The following is a 16,841-nucleotide window of genomic DNA, read 5'->3' as shown; positions in this document are numbered from 1 at the left end:
CTGGTGTCCAGAGTGGACTCATTCAGGTTTCTGGGAGTTATCATCTCTCAGGATCTGAAGTGGGAGCCCAACACCAAAGCCATCCTCAAAAAGGCCCAGCAGAGGTTGAACTTTCTACGGCAGCTGAGGAAACATGGCCTGCCTCAGAAGCTTATGACCATCTTCTACGCTGCGGTCATTGAGTCCATCCTCTGCACATCCATCACGGTGTGGTTTGGTACAGCCACAAAAAAGACATCCACAGACTTCAGCGCACCATCAGGTCAGCTGAGAAAATCACAGGTGTCCCCCTGCCCTCCCTCCTGGACTTGTATCTTGCAAGAACCAAAAAGCGGGCTGGGAAAATTACTAAAGACCCCACTCACCCTGGTCACAACCTCTTTGAACTCCTCCCCTCTGGCAGACGTACAGATCTCTGTACGCCAGCAAAACCAGACACAAAAACAGCTTCTTTCCCTCTGCTATCACTCTTCTGAACAGCTGATCTGTTGTACTGCCTCTTAATCTACCTCCTGCATGTTCATCCTGTACATTTGATTTATATATGTATAATTGTATATAAGACCCAATACATATTACAGTCATGCATATTGTATATATCCATAACTTATGTGCCTGTCTATTTTTTCCATCTGGATTTTATATTTGTCCCAAGTTATTATTATTTTATTTATGTTTACTAATTGTCTATATTGTATATGTCTACCTGTCTGAGAGAGTGAACACCTATCAAAGTCAAATTCCATGTTTGTGTGCATACTTGGCCATTAAAGCTGATTCTGATTCTGATATTATCTAAAATTAATCTACAATTGTCTTGCCAGTTTACAGGTATATGGTATATTCACATTTCCAAAACGGATGAATAACAGTCTCAGTATGGGAGTCACAAGAGGCACACTTCAGATCTAGATCAACATATTTGAATTTGTTAAAGAAGGATTTAACTTGGTAACATCGAGGAATCATTATAAATTACACTTCTTTCACCTTATTAAAAACATTTTGAGGAGGAGATCAGATTTTTTACCCAAAATAATTTATTTACACGGCTATTCCAGTAAAATATTACAGGAGAAACAGAGATTACATTGGAAAATAGTACAGATTTTACGATTGTTCTTACTACCAGATGGGCTGAAGCCATGGCTGAAGCATACTTTACCAACTGGTGAGTCAGTTACATCAGTAAAGGAAGCATCAAGTACAGAAACAGACTTATTACTTTTATTTTTATTTATTTTAAAAACTAGTGCATACTGTTTAGGGATAATATGTATTATTCCATAAAATTGAAGAACTACCACATAAGAAAACCACCATAGGTGTTCAGGAGCTGTCTTACCCAAATAATATTACTGCTAAACCACTCCCCAAAACCGGAAGTAAATACAAACAGTCCGTGACTGTTTCCGGTGACGTAGTGCTAGCCTCCGATGCTACACGCGGGAAACCGGAGCTGCTCCTCATAGTGACAGTAAGACAAGAAGTTTTCAAACGGCGTTTTATCTCGGCTTTACAAACACATCTTGAGATATGTTATGTTACAAAAGAGTGTATGTCGCCAACGTGCTATGTTTGTAGCTCTTTGTGAAATGAACTCTGAATATTACTTGATTTCTTTGCACCGGCCTAGCTGTGCGGCAGCGCTCGATTTGATGTACGGTGTGTTTCTACCGGGGCGGTGCTTGTGACGCGGGCCGACCGTTGGTGACTCAGTCGGTCGCGGGGCAACAACGTTGTTAAAAAGAAGCGCACCGTGTGCAGTTCGAGTTAGCTTAGCTATTGTTAGTTGCGCAGCATGGCCGTTAATTATTGTTTTTAATTCAGAATAATAATATTAATAAGAAGAACCGTTACTAAACGATTTATGCCAGAAAAAGATTATTTATGTTATCTTTCAAAGTGGGTCTTACTGTTGGCGAACGTTAGCTCACAGCTGTACCCGGTGCTTTAAACAGGGAGCACAGTCACGATAACATGCGTCAAAAATACGATTATCACACAAAAGGTAGCAGGACAGAAATAATATAATACGACGTTTAGTATATTCACCATCACATGCAGCAGGTTTATCTCTCTTCCGTGTATGTGTCATAATATCATGTTTTAAACACCAGCAAGGAGCTCAAACTAACAATAGAAAGTGTGATAAATGACCGGTTTTTAAGAAAAAACTGAAACTAAATGCCTCAAATTAAAAGTACAGTTCAAATGCACTGCTTGATATAAGATTTGTGGATGTTTGGGTCTCTCTAATGCAGAGATTTTCAACAGGAGGTCCTCAGAGTTACTGCAGGGGGTCCGTCAAATTGTTCCACAATCTTTCCAATGTTTTTTTTTTTCCCTTCAAAAATATGTATGAAAATATACATTAACATGGATGCAATGTATTATTAGCAAAGGTACATTTGTTAAATAATACAGAAATACATTGACACAACCACAAAGGATTCAATGTGCCTTTCAAATGTATGTGTAACATTAACATATGATGGATAAATACATGTTAATAACGATCATTGTAATATATTAGTATTGGCTGTGTGTAAAGGCTTCAGCCCCCCCTAGCTGTTAGACCCAGTTTAATATGCAACTCAATTTAATACAGTATTTGTAGTAAGGGTCCCTGGTTCTTCTCTCTTTCAGCTAAGGGGTCCTACGTCTAAATCCCTTGTAAGACCCCCGATCTAATGTTCTCCCCCCCCCCCCCCCCCCCTGTGTGTAGAGCATCAGTCGTCGCCTGTAGCTGAGATGGGAGACACACTGGAGTTTAACGATATTTACCAGGAGTTCAAAGGCTCGTGGGTGAGTATCGTCTTCGTCAGCCACCTCTGCTCTTTAAACTGATGTGTAAAGAGAAACCGCACTGAAGGCAATTCAGAACACTAGTATCGATACACAGACACATATCCACTTTAAAAAAGGTAATTTAGTACTAGCCCAGCAATGTTTTGTTTTTTAAGTATTTGTCTATTTGCAGAGTTAAAGTGTGTTCCTGAGTATAGCTGTCATATAAGTAAAAATAAAAAGGCATGGGTCTGAAATTAGAATGATGTACTGAGATTCATACAAAATTATTGATACAGTTAAAATATATATCAGAGCATCCCAGTATTACATTTATTATGTACGACAAGGGGGTTGAATTCATTGATTTGTGGTCCTACAGAGACCTCTATGCTGGATCTAATAATTTATTTAAGTTCATCAGCTATTGATGCAAACTTGGCGTTTGTGTTTTACGTTGGGATGAGAAGGAAAATCAATATTTTTTTCTGGCAAAATTGTTATTGTTAAAGTATGAACAAGGGCAGAAATAACAGTTAATTGAGATTAATCTATTGTCAAAATGGGCTGATTGAATATTGTCAGTTCACTAATCATCTCTTTTCATATATAGACATTTTCTTTTGGGCGTTAAAACTTGTATGTTTGTGTTTGTCTTTTCCCTTTTTTGCTGCAGAATGACGGGCGGCTTCGTTTCAGCAAGCAAAGTGTGGTTTACAAGAGCAGCAAGACGGGGAAGGTGGACAGCATCACGGCCGGTGAGCTCAACCTGGCCCAGTGGAGACGAGTGTGTTTAGGTCACGGCATCAAGCTGGGCACCAGCACAGGACATGTCTACAAATATGACGGCTTCAGGGACACGGTGAGTGTGTTTTAATAAAGCAGAGGCTTTACAGATTTTTGAGGTTAATGCTGTGGTTGTTTTTCTGTTGGAATATCCCAACAGAATAAATCTTTCTTCCTGGTTGTATTTCCTGTTTCTGGGAAGTAATTGTTACCTTACTCCGAGGAGAACAAAGCAACAGTGGAATATTACGGGCCGACACATATTGCTCGTTTGTTCAGCGCTGTGTTTATGACAAGGGATGTAACACAAGCAATGGGACTGCTGATAAACAACTTCCATCCCGTGTCTGACATTTCTACAGAAAAACGCTACCATCTTGCAAAAAGGCCACCACTTGAGTGTGTGTGTGTGTGTGTGTGTGTGTGTGTTGCTATCAAAAGTATGTGAATGTGTCGGCTCTTCTCTCCAAAGCTCCTAATGGGATTAATGAGGGAAACCAGTGCTAGCATGTGTGTTCCATAAACAGTGTAATCATCGGCTCATGTGAGTCAGTGTTTATATCAATCCACTGAAACAATTTGGCTCCCCAGACAGACAAGAAAAAAGATGTGGTCGTGTTTCTTTTTTATCACCCCATTTTATTTTATTTTTTTCTTTCCCCCCGCTGCTCTGCGTGTATGGAGAATGTCAGCACGCAAGTAAAAAACTGGGATGGAGGAGCGGGTATAACCTGGAGTCTGTGGCTGCGAGCGGTGGCGTCTCCTGGGGTTAATCAGCGCACTTTTATTTCTTTTTGGAGATGGATCCTCTCGTCCCGGGGCACAGGGCATGATGTCATTGTTTATTATCCCACAGCCAGTGTCAGTAATCGGGAGTTGGCGGGAGGTTTAGCCGCTGGCGAGCTGTACAGGAGCTTTGATGCATCTGTCCCACCGAGGTGTCCTTGAGCAACGAATCTCTGCCAGAAACGCTGTTATGTAGCTGACCTGTAATTGTCTACTTGAGGCCCAGGGTGTGTAGAAGCATGTCCATCTCGGCCGTTCCCGTTGCTTACATGTGTAGTTTGTTATTGGTCCAAGACAACATCATTTACATCGAGAGAGTGGCATTGAATGTACGCAGCTGCCCGTTGTGATCGCATTTTGGTGAAATGACTGAGTATTAACTTTCACGGCTGTTATTCAGGGTTCATACAAAGTCTTTATGTTTTCAATGTTAGGAATACGTTTGAGTTGGCGTATACTTTATGCTTTTTTTTTTACGTTTGATATTTAGCATAATCTGGTGTTTCACCTGCACAATTTCTCATGTCAACCAAAAAACGTTTAATATATGAAATGTAATGATCCTGTCGTCATATTTGTTTGTTGTATCCTAGCGTATCACACCAGACGTTAGACCAGAGCTAGATTGACTGACATGGGAAATGAAAGCGTTTCTTCCACTTTGTTCCACAGCGTCACAAGGGCGCCCGGTATTATTGCCCTTTTGGAGACATATTGGTATCAGCGTTTTTGTGGTCAAATATGCGTCAATATGAAGATTAATTTCTATAGAACATATAATATAATAGGGTGAGAAGTTCAGCCATCCGTGAGGAACTCGGAGTAGAGCCGCTGCTCCTTTGCTTTGAAAGGAGCCAGTTGAGGTGTTTCGGGCATCTAGTAAGGATGCCCCCTGGGCGCCTCCATAGGGAGGGGTTCCAGGCACGTCCAGCTGGAAGGAGGCCTCGGGGAAGACCCAGGACCAGGTGGAGAGATTATATCTCCACACTGGCCTGGGAATGCCTCGGGATCCCCCAGTTAGAGCTGGTTAATGTGGCCCGGGAAAGGGAAGTTTGGGGTCCCCTGCTAAAGCTGCTGCCCCCGCGACCCGATCCCGGATAAGCGGTTGAAGATGAGATGAGAACATATAATACATGAAATGACGCTTGGGATGATTTAGAAATGGTGTCATAACGAAGTTTGTCGAGCAGAGCGTGGTCAGCAATTGACTGATTCTGAACATACAGAACTGGTCTTTAAAATGATACTGATCTTCCATTGTCTGACAATGAATTAACCGCTACTTTAATAATCAATTAACTGTTTCAGTCATGCATCATGAAAAATACTAAATGTCTAGTTCTGGCTTCTTGAATATGAGTATCTGCAGAGGTTGAAGGTTGTTGGGAGAGCATAGTTGAAAAAAGTAGTAATAAAAGACAGACATTTTGTTGACTGTGAGAGTAAGACTGTGCGTGTGTGTGTGGGGGGGGGGGGGGGTAGTGGGGGGTGTTTATTATGATTAAATGAGCTGAGCAACAACAAACCTGCCAAAACTGTAATGAGAAGAGAAACACTCCACAGCGCGCGCGCGCGCGCGCACACACACACACACACACACACACACACACACACACACACACACACACACACACACACACACACACACACACACACACACACACACACACACACACACACACACACACTCACAAACAGGCCATTTCTGCACAAACTCTTTTTTGCATTGCGTTTTCACATCTGCTCACACATGTTCTGCTATCTAAACAATGCCTTAATCCAGGCTAACAAAAATGCTGATGAACACACACACACACACTCACACACTCACTCTCTGTGCTCTAATTGGCTGTAATAACCTTATGGACAGGCAGATATCCAGGTGCGTAAGCTCCTTTTCCCACACAGTCTCTACCCTGCATACACTCACACCACAATCACTTCCACATGTGTACTAGGACAGTGCCTGTGTGCGTTTGATTGAGCATATGTTTGTCGCACTGTGTGTGTGTGTGTGTGCGCCCTCTCCAGTTGTAAGCGGGCCTGCAGGATAAATAAACAGGCTGATTGTCAGCAGCGGTGTGGAGGGGAGGACAGAGAGGGCAGATGGATTACATTCACCTCCAGTGTTCCCTAGAGGCCTCAACGGGAGGCGCTGTTATAATTGCGTCATGATTAATTTGTCTTCCATCCCCTCACCCTGTTGGGAGGGTTTTTTTTCTAAGCTTTGACCCATGTGGTGCCAGCGTGTTACAGCCTTACTAACAGGAAGCCTTCTTCTTTACCATTTATTTCCTCGTCTCTCTTTTTATCAAGTCCTCTCCTGTCAACTGCATCTTCTGCTTTACCTTGTCTCCCCTCATCTCTGTTCCCACTCTTACCTTTTGTCCATCAGGATTTTGAGAAGATCGCTGAGTTTTTCAAGGCCAACTACAAGGTGGAGCTGATGGAGAAGGACATGTGTGTGAAGGGATGGAACTGGGGAACAGCCAAGTTCTCAGGTATAATTACAAACAACCAAAATGTCCCCACCAGTAGGTTTTTGCAAAGGGTCACTGTTTACTTTGCACGTCGCGATATCACGAGAATCGCAGGTCCACATGTCACACAAAATCAATCTTGTCAGGCTCCAGGTACTGGCAGTTCTATTGTGCAGTCCAGCCCACCACTCCTACTCCTGATGAATAAAAAAATTATCAGATTTGGGATGGTTATGACAGTAAGCAAGTGTTTAGCCTTTTAGGGGCCATCACCATGACAACGTAATGTTTTGAAAACAAGTGTTAAAACAAGAATATATACCCTACAACTAAACGACAAAAATACAGCAACAGTATTAAATAAATGTTAATTTAAATTGAGCAATTTTGTGTCTCATTTATTATTAAAGTTATTATTATTAAGTTGTATTTCATCCGATACAAAGTAACATGACATCGGCTGTTGGCTGCCCTGCTCTCTAAATATCATCATTGGCCATTGAAATATCCGTAGCAGTTGACCACTCTTTATTTTTATCAACCAAAATGATCTGTAGAGAGCAGGCAAATTGTTTTTTCCTGTGTTGAGAACCCTGAATATGTTTAATAGGTTTCAACTTTAAGTGGAAAAAATTGAATTTTATAGATTTGAAAAATAAGCTGCCACTGACATTAGGTCTTCCTGTTTCTCTCTGTATCCCCTCACCCGCTGCAGGGCCACTGTTATCATTTGATGTAAATGAAAGTACGGCGTTCGAGGTCCCACTGTCCAACGTGTCGCAGTGCGCCACAGGGAAGAACGAAGTCACTCTGGAGTTTCACCAGAACGACGACACCGAGGTCTCCCTCATGGAGGTCCGATTCTACGTCCCACCCAGCCAGGCTGATGAACGACAAGACCCTGTGGAGGTGAGGAAGAATGGGATACTTTCTTGCCTATTTCTAGTTATTTCACCGAAAAGCACCTGTTTTTTCTTCTTTTTTTTAAGTCTGCGGTGATGGAGTGCTTAAAATGTGTTTTCCTGCAGGCGTTTGCCGAGAATGTGTTGTCTAAGGCTGATGTGATCCAGGCCACAGGAGACGCTGTGTGTATCTTCAAAGAGCTGCAGTGTCTTACACCCAGAGGAAGGTAGAAGATCAACTCTAAAACAGATTTCCTCATTTATCCCGTCAATTAAAAACTAACCCTACATTTTATATAAAACATAATCATCTAGTGTGCGATTTATCCAAATCAGTTTCATGAATTAATGCACTGTTGCTATAGGACGACACACTCATGACAGGGTTATTGCTGCGGTTTCCACCATTCACCCAAGACTTTAGCTAGACTGCTCTCTCATTTCTTATTTCTCTTTTTTCCCTCATTCAGATATGACATCCGTATCTACCCGACGTTTCTTCACCTCCATGGTAAGACCTTTGACTACAAGATTCCCTACACCACCGTCCTTCGTCTATTCCTGCTGCCACACAAGGATCAGAGGCAGATGTTCTTTGTGGTAAGTGGAGCTTTGTGTCTTTCTGTCTCACTTTTTTCACTCTTGTCCCTTTCCCTTGTTCCTTCTCACACCCTTTCTCCACGTTTGTCATGTTTGTGTCTTAATAGATCAGTCTGGATCCTCCCATCAAGCAGGGCCAGACGCGTTACCACTTTCTCATCCTGCTCTTCTCTAAGGAAGAGGACCTCAGTCTCACCCTCAACATGAGCGAGTATGTGACAGTAAATGACAGAGCTTGTATGAAAGGCCTGTTACATTGGCAGAGCAGTAACCCTCTTATTTAAGGATAACACACATCACTTTTTGATATTGTGAAGCATCATATGTATCCACTAGGGGGAAGCAAAGTTCTGGAGGAATGATTTCTATGAATTTTTGTTGCCACCAGCTCCTTCTCACGTTCTTTGTATTGTTTCTTGTATATACCAGAAAGCAGTCCAAAGTGTTGAATTTTAAGATCTTCTGCGTGTCTTAACAGGGAGGACGTGGAGCGCCGTTTTGAGGGCAAACTCAGTAAAAACATGTCAGGGTCTCTGTATGAGATGGTCAGCAGGGTGATGAAGGCCCTGGTCAACCGCAAGATCACTGTGCCCGGAAACTTCCAGGGGTACGTACCTAATAAACACATTTTCTTACTTATGTGTTCTGGAAGTCCTTGAAAGCACTTCGTGTTTAGTTATGGTGTTTTCCAGGTTTGAAAAGTGCTTGGATTTTGAATACAGTGCTTGAAATTTAGGTTATATAGGACAGCAAGTTTACTTGAAACTTTGTTTAATTTTTTTACACTTCTGTGCAATTCTACAGTATCAGTACATGTATATACTGTACACATTATATTAGACCAGTTAAAAGTGCCTCATTCTTCCACAGTCACTCTGGAGCTCAGTGCATTACCTGCTCCTACAAGGCGTCCTCAGGCCTCCTCTATCCTCTGGAGAGGGGCTTCATCTATGTCCATAAACCCCCCGTGCACCTGCGCTTCGAAGAGATCTCCTGCGTCAACTTCGCCCGAGGCACAACCACAACGCGATCCTTTGACTTTGAGATCGAGACCAAGCAGGGGAATCAGTACACCTTCAGCAGCATTGAGAGGTGAGGAAGCTTCATGCAGAAACTCAGGAAGGTGCTCAGCCAACCAATCGGACCACCATCCAGAATCCTACAGTGTTCATCCTGTAATGAATCTATACAAACATTTAGAAAGGATGCAAGCATGAGGTCATGTACTGATGTATTTGAAAAATACTCGCCTCCATTGTTACTGAGTTAATGTGACAACTTATCGTGATATGAACTATCGATCATATCGTCTATATAGTGAATTTCATCCAAAATAACCCCAGTCTTTGTCTTTCCCTTCAGAGAAGAGTACGGCAAACTGTTTGACTTTGTTAACGCCAAGAAGCTCAACATCAAGAACAGAGGGTTCAAAGAGGTAACTAATTTGTCATTTAAACGTGTCCCAGTTTGTACGCAAAGAAATTACATGAGTTTTGTCAGACTTCCATCCCAGATATTGATGTTTGATGCCCTTCTCCTATGTGTCTGTCCTTGTACCCCTGTAGAAGAAGGTGGGTATGGTCATGGGCGACACTTGTGAACTAGACGCTTGGGTTTTATTTGTGTGGAGTGATTCCTGCTTGCTTGGTGTGCTGCTGTGTGTGTCTGTGTGTTACAGAGGACGGTTTCCTGTAAACATGATTTTGGTTGGAGGTAACCTGTACGACTGCTGTTGATCTGGATAAATCCTGAGTGATTTATGACTAATCATGGGGGCGGGGGGGGAAATCCCCATGAAATGCAAGTGTATATATGTGTGTGTGTGTGTGTGTGTGTGCGTTTGTTCCTTTTCTTTGCATCTTGCTAGCCCGGGGGCTTTTGGTGTGCTTTAACACTCGACACAGCTGTCAGCATGACCGCTGCCTAACATGGGCAGTGCTGATTGCATTAATGCTAACAGTCAAAGCAGCAACTCGGTTTCTCTGGTAACGAGGCAATCCGTTGCTATGGTGACAGGGTCAGCAGAGAAGGTCAATGAAAATGAGTGGGCCTTGCTCTCCATTTCCTGTTGGTGTTTTAATAAGAGCCTCTCTGACTTGTCTCTGTCCCATGGCAGACAGAGATATTGATCAGAGTTCCCACACGTCCTTGAAAACCTGGAAATTTAGAAAAGGGCTACAACTATTGTCTATTTTAGTAATTGAGTAATCTACCGATTAATCCATCTATAAGTAGAGTATTTGTATAAGAAATACTTTTGGTTCACATTAGACTCGGAGTGGAACAGACTTGCTGTAATCTTTTTGCTGTCGAGTCAATTTTTCTGGAGCCTTGAGCAGAATTCTCAGAGAAGCCAGCTGACCGACGTTATACTTTGCGGGGGGTCAAATAGCTTCCTGAAATTGTGTTAATGGGGCCAACTAATAATAAAATGACAAGACATAGGTATTCTAATTAAATAAGTGTTTTGCCAATGTTTGAGTGAAACAAAATGTTTTCGACTAATATCAACTTCAAGGCACAATCAAGTCCTGCATGCAAAATAAGATTTCCACTGCAAGAAATTTTCTAACCAACTGAAAGATGATACAAAAGCATGACACTTGACTATTACAATATTATATATCAATATATTAGTATTTCTCTTAAGGCTGAACATAGGCGTGCCTTGGCTAGATTTAGACTTTTTAAAAGAGGCCAGATAATCTTATTGTACAGTTAGCACTAATGAGTAAGACGTCACCTGTAATAAGCCTTCATCGTGGACCCTGCATCATTATAAAGGGAGAAATGTTTACTATGTCAATACTAGGCCCACCGGTAAATTTTATGACCATTTGTTAGCAGCTGAAACTCTTGGCAAAGGTCCTGGAAATTGCTTCTTTAAAAGAATGGGAACCCTGATTGATGCATGGAGATGGGGGGGAAACTGTTTGGTTCTTGTCTAAGATGGCATTACCATACAGTGACATTTCTTTTTAATTCTTGAGTGACATCTTTTGTGAAAGAAACTTGGCACATATAAAGAGCAACAGGTAGCCTTTGGGGACTACATTATTCTTATGAGCCAATCTCACAAAAAGTGCACCTGCTCCTGAGCATCAGATGTCATTCATCAGGTAGCTATTTGTAATTCACTACAAGGTGGTGCTGTTAAGTGAGTTTGCAGACTCTGACTGGGAAGACTCCGATGAGGGAGCATCACGGACAACAGTAAGAGATGGGTTAAGAAAACTGACCTCACATAAAGCTCAATGTTTGTGAAGCTTGAAATTAAATCCAACTGAGCCTGGTGTGTTAGTTTATAGAGCGAACATGATATCTGCATCTGCCTCCCTGCTCTCTAAATATCTGCATCAGCCATCAAAAAACCTGTCACGGGTCAATCACTATTTTATTTTGGTCATTTAATAATTTGGTCAATCCAAGGAAATGGGCTGTATATTGAATATATATGGCGTTTGGTTGGACAAAACAAAAAATTTGGAAATGTGCCTTGGCCTCTGTGAAATTAGGATTGACTAAATGATTAATTGATTATAATGAAAGTAATGGTTAATTACGGCGCGGAAATTATTGTATCTTTTCAAGACAAGCTTTCCCTGGCTGCTAATGGAAGACTCTGCAATGGCCCTGATTTATTGTGGGAATTGTTTTTTATTTATTTGTTTGTTTCTGACTGCGCGGTTTACTTTCAGGGCATGAAGGGTAAGATTGACGAGTACAGTGACTCAGACGAAGACCAGCACGACGCCTACCTGGAGAGGATGAAGGCTGAGGGCAAGATCAGAGAGGAGGGCAATGACAGCGACGAATCAGACGGCGAAAGCGGTGAGAGACAGTCTCGGCATGACAGAAGTAAGCAATATATGTTGAGTTGAGAGGATCAGTAGCTTTGATTTTCTGTCTTGTTTCACTCTTTAGATGAGTCGTTTAACCCCGGAGAAGAGGATGATGACATTGCAGAAGAGTAAGTGACTTTTTTCTTAAACTTACCATTTGTTTTGAGTCTGCGCACATGCTTCTTTCCTCCAGTTAACTACCCGTTTCTCCACCTCCGGCAATCAGGTACGACAGCAATGCCTCAGCAAGTGACAGCAGCGACGACGGAGACGGTAGCGACGATGAAAGCGCAAAGAAGAAGAAGCCCAAGAAAACCAAAGTGGTGAAGGAGAAAAAAGAGAGGAAACCACGCAAAGAGGTGAGAGAGCAGTTAGGACAGGGACTAAAGTTCTTCTTCTTTTTTTGCCTCTAGTATTGCAAACCGGTAAAAACCATAAACCTGTATTTGCCTTTCGATTCCCTTGCTTTCTCCAATCTGAGTAGAAGAAGCAGAAAGATACCGGCGGCCCCAAGAGGCCAATGAGCGCCTACATGCTGTGGCTCAATGCCAGCCGGGAGCGAATCAAGTCCGAGAACCCAGGCATCTCTATCACCGAGATTTCCAAGAAGGCCGGAGAGATGTGGAGACAACTGGGCAAAGACGAGAAGGAGGTGAGACAGGAGAACAAGGAGGAGTAGGGAAGATTTCTTTTTACTCTTCTCTCACAACAGATTTCTATGTTTTGTGACGCCCGGTAAGGGGTGTGTGTGTGTGTGTGTGTGTGTGTGTGTGTGTGTGTGTGTGTGTGTGTGTGTGTGTGTGTGTGTGTGTGTGTGTGTGTGTGTGTGTGTGTGTGTGTGTGTGTGTGTGTGTGTGTGTGTGTGTGTGTGTGTGTGTGTGTGTGTGTGTGTGTGTGTGTGTGTGTGTGTGTGTGTGTGTGTGTGTGTGTGTGTGTGTGTGTGTGTGTGTGTGTGTGTGTGTGTGTGTGTGAGAGTCAGTCAGTCAGTCAGTCAGTCAGTCAGTCAGTCAGTCAGTCAGTCAGTCAGTCAGTCAGTCAGTCAGTCAGTCAGTCAGTCAGTCAGTCAGTCAGTCAGTCAGTCAATTAATAAGGAGAGCGAGCGCCGTATTCCAGAAAAAAAAAGCAGTGACTCGGAGAAATAAAACGCAATTTTCGCCGTTTCATCACAAATGCAGCTGTAGCGAGTATCTCACTACCTCTGTTCTCATTTATATTTTAAGTGCTACAAATTATATCCAACTGCGAAAAAAAGCCTGAAAAGTCGGAGGTCAGAACGGAAGTACAGAGAGGCTTTGCTACGTAGATGATACACCGCCTCGTCTCACTGGTCCGAACTGGCAGGTTTCGTAATGTTGCAGACCTGCACGTTGCAAGTAGTTGCAAGTTTCAAATCGTCTCGTTGCAATGTATGTAATTGCAATTTAGAATGGAAAAGGAACCCAGTAAGTTTGTCTCATTTGTCAGTGGAACGTAGTATTTTTTTTATGGGTTACAAATATATGCCTGTATTAATCAATGTAAATACATTTAGTTTTATAAGTAATGAAAGAATGATGACATCAAACTGTGTTGAAGTGCAATATCTCAAAGAACTACAGAGATTATGTTCTGCAGAGCAGGGTTTCAACAAAACCAGTCTTCAGGCATTTGTCCCATGCTGTTTTATTTCTCTGTTTCCTTCAGGAGTGGGACACAAAGGCCGGAGAGGCGAAGAGACAGTATGACAAAGCAAAGAAAGAATACAAAGAGAGCGGCGGAGGAGCAACCACCCCTTCAAAGAAGTATGGCTTGCAACAGAAACTCGCATTTGTTTGTTTTTTTGTTGATACAGTCTTAAATATGTGACTTTTCTCTCCCCACCCTTCAACCATTAGGGAAAGTAAAAAATCTGGAGGTAAGAAGGAGGAAAAGAGGAAGTCTGCAGGGGGAGACAAGGACAGGGAGCGGGGAGGAGGCAACGACAGCTTCAAGAGTCGAGAGTTCATCGAGACCAGCGAGAGTTCATCGGACTCTGACCACAAGAGCAAGTCCAAGAGAAAGAAGGTAAAGCCACTTTTGATAAACGGCTATTATCGGACAGGCTGCGACGGGATCCATTATCAGATCCATCCTGTTTACCACAACAGTCAGACATTACTCACTGCCGTTAGTCCATTCAGATATTTAATATATGCATTTGTTATCATAAACACATTAGAGTGCAACATTGTTTTCCATCACTTCTAAGTTGCTTTACAGAGATAGTTTTGTTGTGTGAAAAAAAACACAAACCCAGTGTGAACCAGGCAATTTTATTTTTAAACATGTTTGATTTTGGATCAAAGTTCCAAATCAAATCAACTAATGAGGGAGGATGAGGAGAGAGAACATTTTAAATAAGTTAGTCAGCAGTTCTGATTGTGAAGGACAGCTGCGGATGAAAAGGAAAATACCAGAGAGGACTTGTGACCAAAACCGCACACTAAATAAAGAGCTGTGGAGAAGATTCCGGTAAGAGTTATGGAGACAGTGAGCACTAGGTATCTCCGATCTATTATGTACCAAAATGCACTGTTAGTTGTTAACCTTGTTAATTGAGCGTGTTTTATAGTTTGAACGCAAATAAATTATCCTCGTGTGTGACGCAGCTATAACCAGGCCAGGATGGTGATATTGCTATTAATTAAGATATTAACTATTAATAGAGTGTAGACACTGTTTCTAAAGTCAAACAAAGCATATCTTTTGGCATTTCTGCATTGCTGCTTTCTGTCTCTTATCGTCTGACGGATACGATAAATCTGTCAGGATTTTAAACTCCTGGTGCAGCTTTGTGAAACGTTACTCCTTCCTGTTTATCTTGATGTTGACTATCAGGAAGTCAGAGGTACAGGAAATATTTCTCACGATATTTAATATGAAAAAGCAAGACCAAAATTAGTTACACAAGTAAATCACTGACTGGTATGTTTAATGTTCTTGGTACGTGTTGTATGTTACATGACTCTGATGGATTATGTGGGTATTACAGTGGAAATAAAAATCCATCTTTCACACATACTTACCGCTATCGTCTTTGTCATTTTTCAGAAGGATTCTGATGAAGAGGAGGAAGAAGCTGCGTCCACACCTGCGAGCTCAGAAGCGGATTCCGACTAAACACACACACTTTAACCCACCCGACACACAAACCAAGGACCAAGCGTTTATACTCTCCATGTTGATCTCACACAAATGGACTGGCAAACAAATCAACAGACTTGAGTTGTGTTGTTCTTTCTCCTACATGTTTCGCCTCAAGAGCACGAACACAGATTGTGACTCTGAAAGCTCATGTGATATTTGATATTCAAACATGTTTTTCCTACTGACGGCTCAGTGAAGCGGTGGTGTACTGGTGTACCACGTTTCCCAGAATTCTTTGAGGTTTTTTCATCTCACCACAGGGGGTGTTTGTAGTTTAACAGCACTGAGGAATATAGGAGTTATTAGTTGAATTAATGTGGATAAGATGGAGAGGGACAGATGCAGCGCTGCTTTGTTCTTCCTGTGTAGAGCATTTAAAAACCGCAGTTAAGTGATTTTTTTTGTGTGTGTGTTTTACCATGTCATGTTTTCAGGTTTGAATGAATAAATAAATCATTTTTAATAAAAAATGCACTTATCTGTTATTTCTGTCAACACATTTTTGTGTCATGCCCCTGGGTGATGATAGAAACTAGCAGCTTTAAAAAGTTTTATTTTAGATGCTAACTACTAATCATTTCACTCCTTCAAACACATATTTCACTTATTTTGATGCAGAATTTAAGTTCACAGCAATCTTTGTTACAAAAAGCATTGCCTTGAATTCTGAAGTTGAAGGGTCATTACAGAACAGTAATCCAGCTAATCAGTTAGGTTTTCGGTGAAACTGACTGCAACTATGCGCTTACAACAGCCCCATAACCAATAAATAAAATAGGGAAAATAGATCAACTAAAACAAAGATTAACTCTAAGTAGCTTTTCTCAGGTTTTGCTCAAATCAAACCTTCATAGTGGTCAAGTCAATTCCTGGAACGTCAATTTTTTACAAAAGCATCATAACTAATAAATAACAGTGTTCATTGAGCTCTCACGCTGACCGGATCCTCACAACACATAAAAAGGAGTTACAACAATCATGATGGCTCATTTTGCTTATGAGCACCAGAGCTATTGATATGTTGATTGACTGAAATAAACTTGTTCTTTCAAGGCGGTCTTCTTTAAGGCTTTCACCACATCAATAATTGTGTTTCATAGACACATTTGCATTAAGAAATAACAGCAAATGTTTCCCTTTAAACAAAAACCACCACGACACTGCCAATAACCACATAGTAACTACAGGTACAAAGAACAATATTTGAGCCTAAGGTTTTAGTCGACAAGTCCTTTAAGTGATCAGAAAGAAATTTAAATTTTAACAGCTAATGTCATGTCAACTGGCAAACAAACGCAGCTCCAAAATCATTTCAGAGTTACCGTATTCCTCCATACTCACTGCACAAGAACTTAATTTATACATACACAATTGCTTTCACGCGTCCTATGGCGGGACAAGAATCCTAGAATCAACAGTAAGAAATGAATGTTAATAAATCTTTATATCCTGTAGTTTGCATACTGGGAAACAGAATGGAAAATATACTC

General features: G+C 41.6%; 1 protein-coding gene across 1 annotated transcript; it reads left to right on the top strand.

The window, feature by feature from the left end:
• Positions 1-1,440: 1,440 nt before the first annotated feature.
• On the top strand, positions 1,441-15,784 carry ssrp1a (structure specific recognition protein 1a). The gene is made up of 18 exons (XM_083915153.1): positions 1,441-1,477; positions 2,729-2,808; positions 3,467-3,652; positions 6,758-6,863; positions 7,558-7,751; positions 7,871-7,971; positions 8,215-8,344; positions 8,452-8,555; positions 8,823-8,951; positions 9,215-9,436; positions 9,707-9,779; positions 12,043-12,175; positions 12,269-12,314; positions 12,413-12,545; positions 12,671-12,838; positions 13,870-13,967; positions 14,061-14,229; positions 15,256-15,784. The coding sequence occupies exons 2-18, from the start codon at positions 2,755-2,757 to the stop codon at positions 15,322-15,324; spliced, it is 2,115 nt and encodes a 704-aa protein (XP_083771279.1). The 5' UTR covers positions 1,441-1,477; positions 2,729-2,754; the 3' UTR covers positions 15,325-15,784.
• The last annotated feature ends 1,057 nt before the right edge of the window (positions 15,785-16,841 follow it).

This window comes from Echiichthys vipera (assembly GCF_963691815.1).
Source record: "Echiichthys vipera genome assembly, chromosome: 6".
Lineage (NCBI taxonomy): Eukaryota > Metazoa > Chordata > Actinopteri > Perciformes > Trachinidae > Echiichthys > Echiichthys vipera.
This window is presented reverse-complemented; position numbering and strand designations above follow the sequence as displayed.

Excerpts from the sequence above, each read along its gene's own strand:
- ssrp1a (XM_083915153.1), top strand. The coding sequence starts at position 2,755 with ATGGGAGACACACTGGAGTTTAACGATATTTACCAGGAGTTCAAAGGC. Across the intron at positions 7,752-7,870 it reads AACGACAAGACCCTGTGGAG|GCGTTTGCCGAGAATGTGTT; the intron begins GTGAGGAAGAAT and ends GTTTTCCTGCAG. Across the intron at positions 8,345-8,451 it reads AGAGGCAGATGTTCTTTGTG|ATCAGTCTGGATCCTCCCAT; the intron begins GTAAGTGGAGCT and ends GTGTCTTAATAG.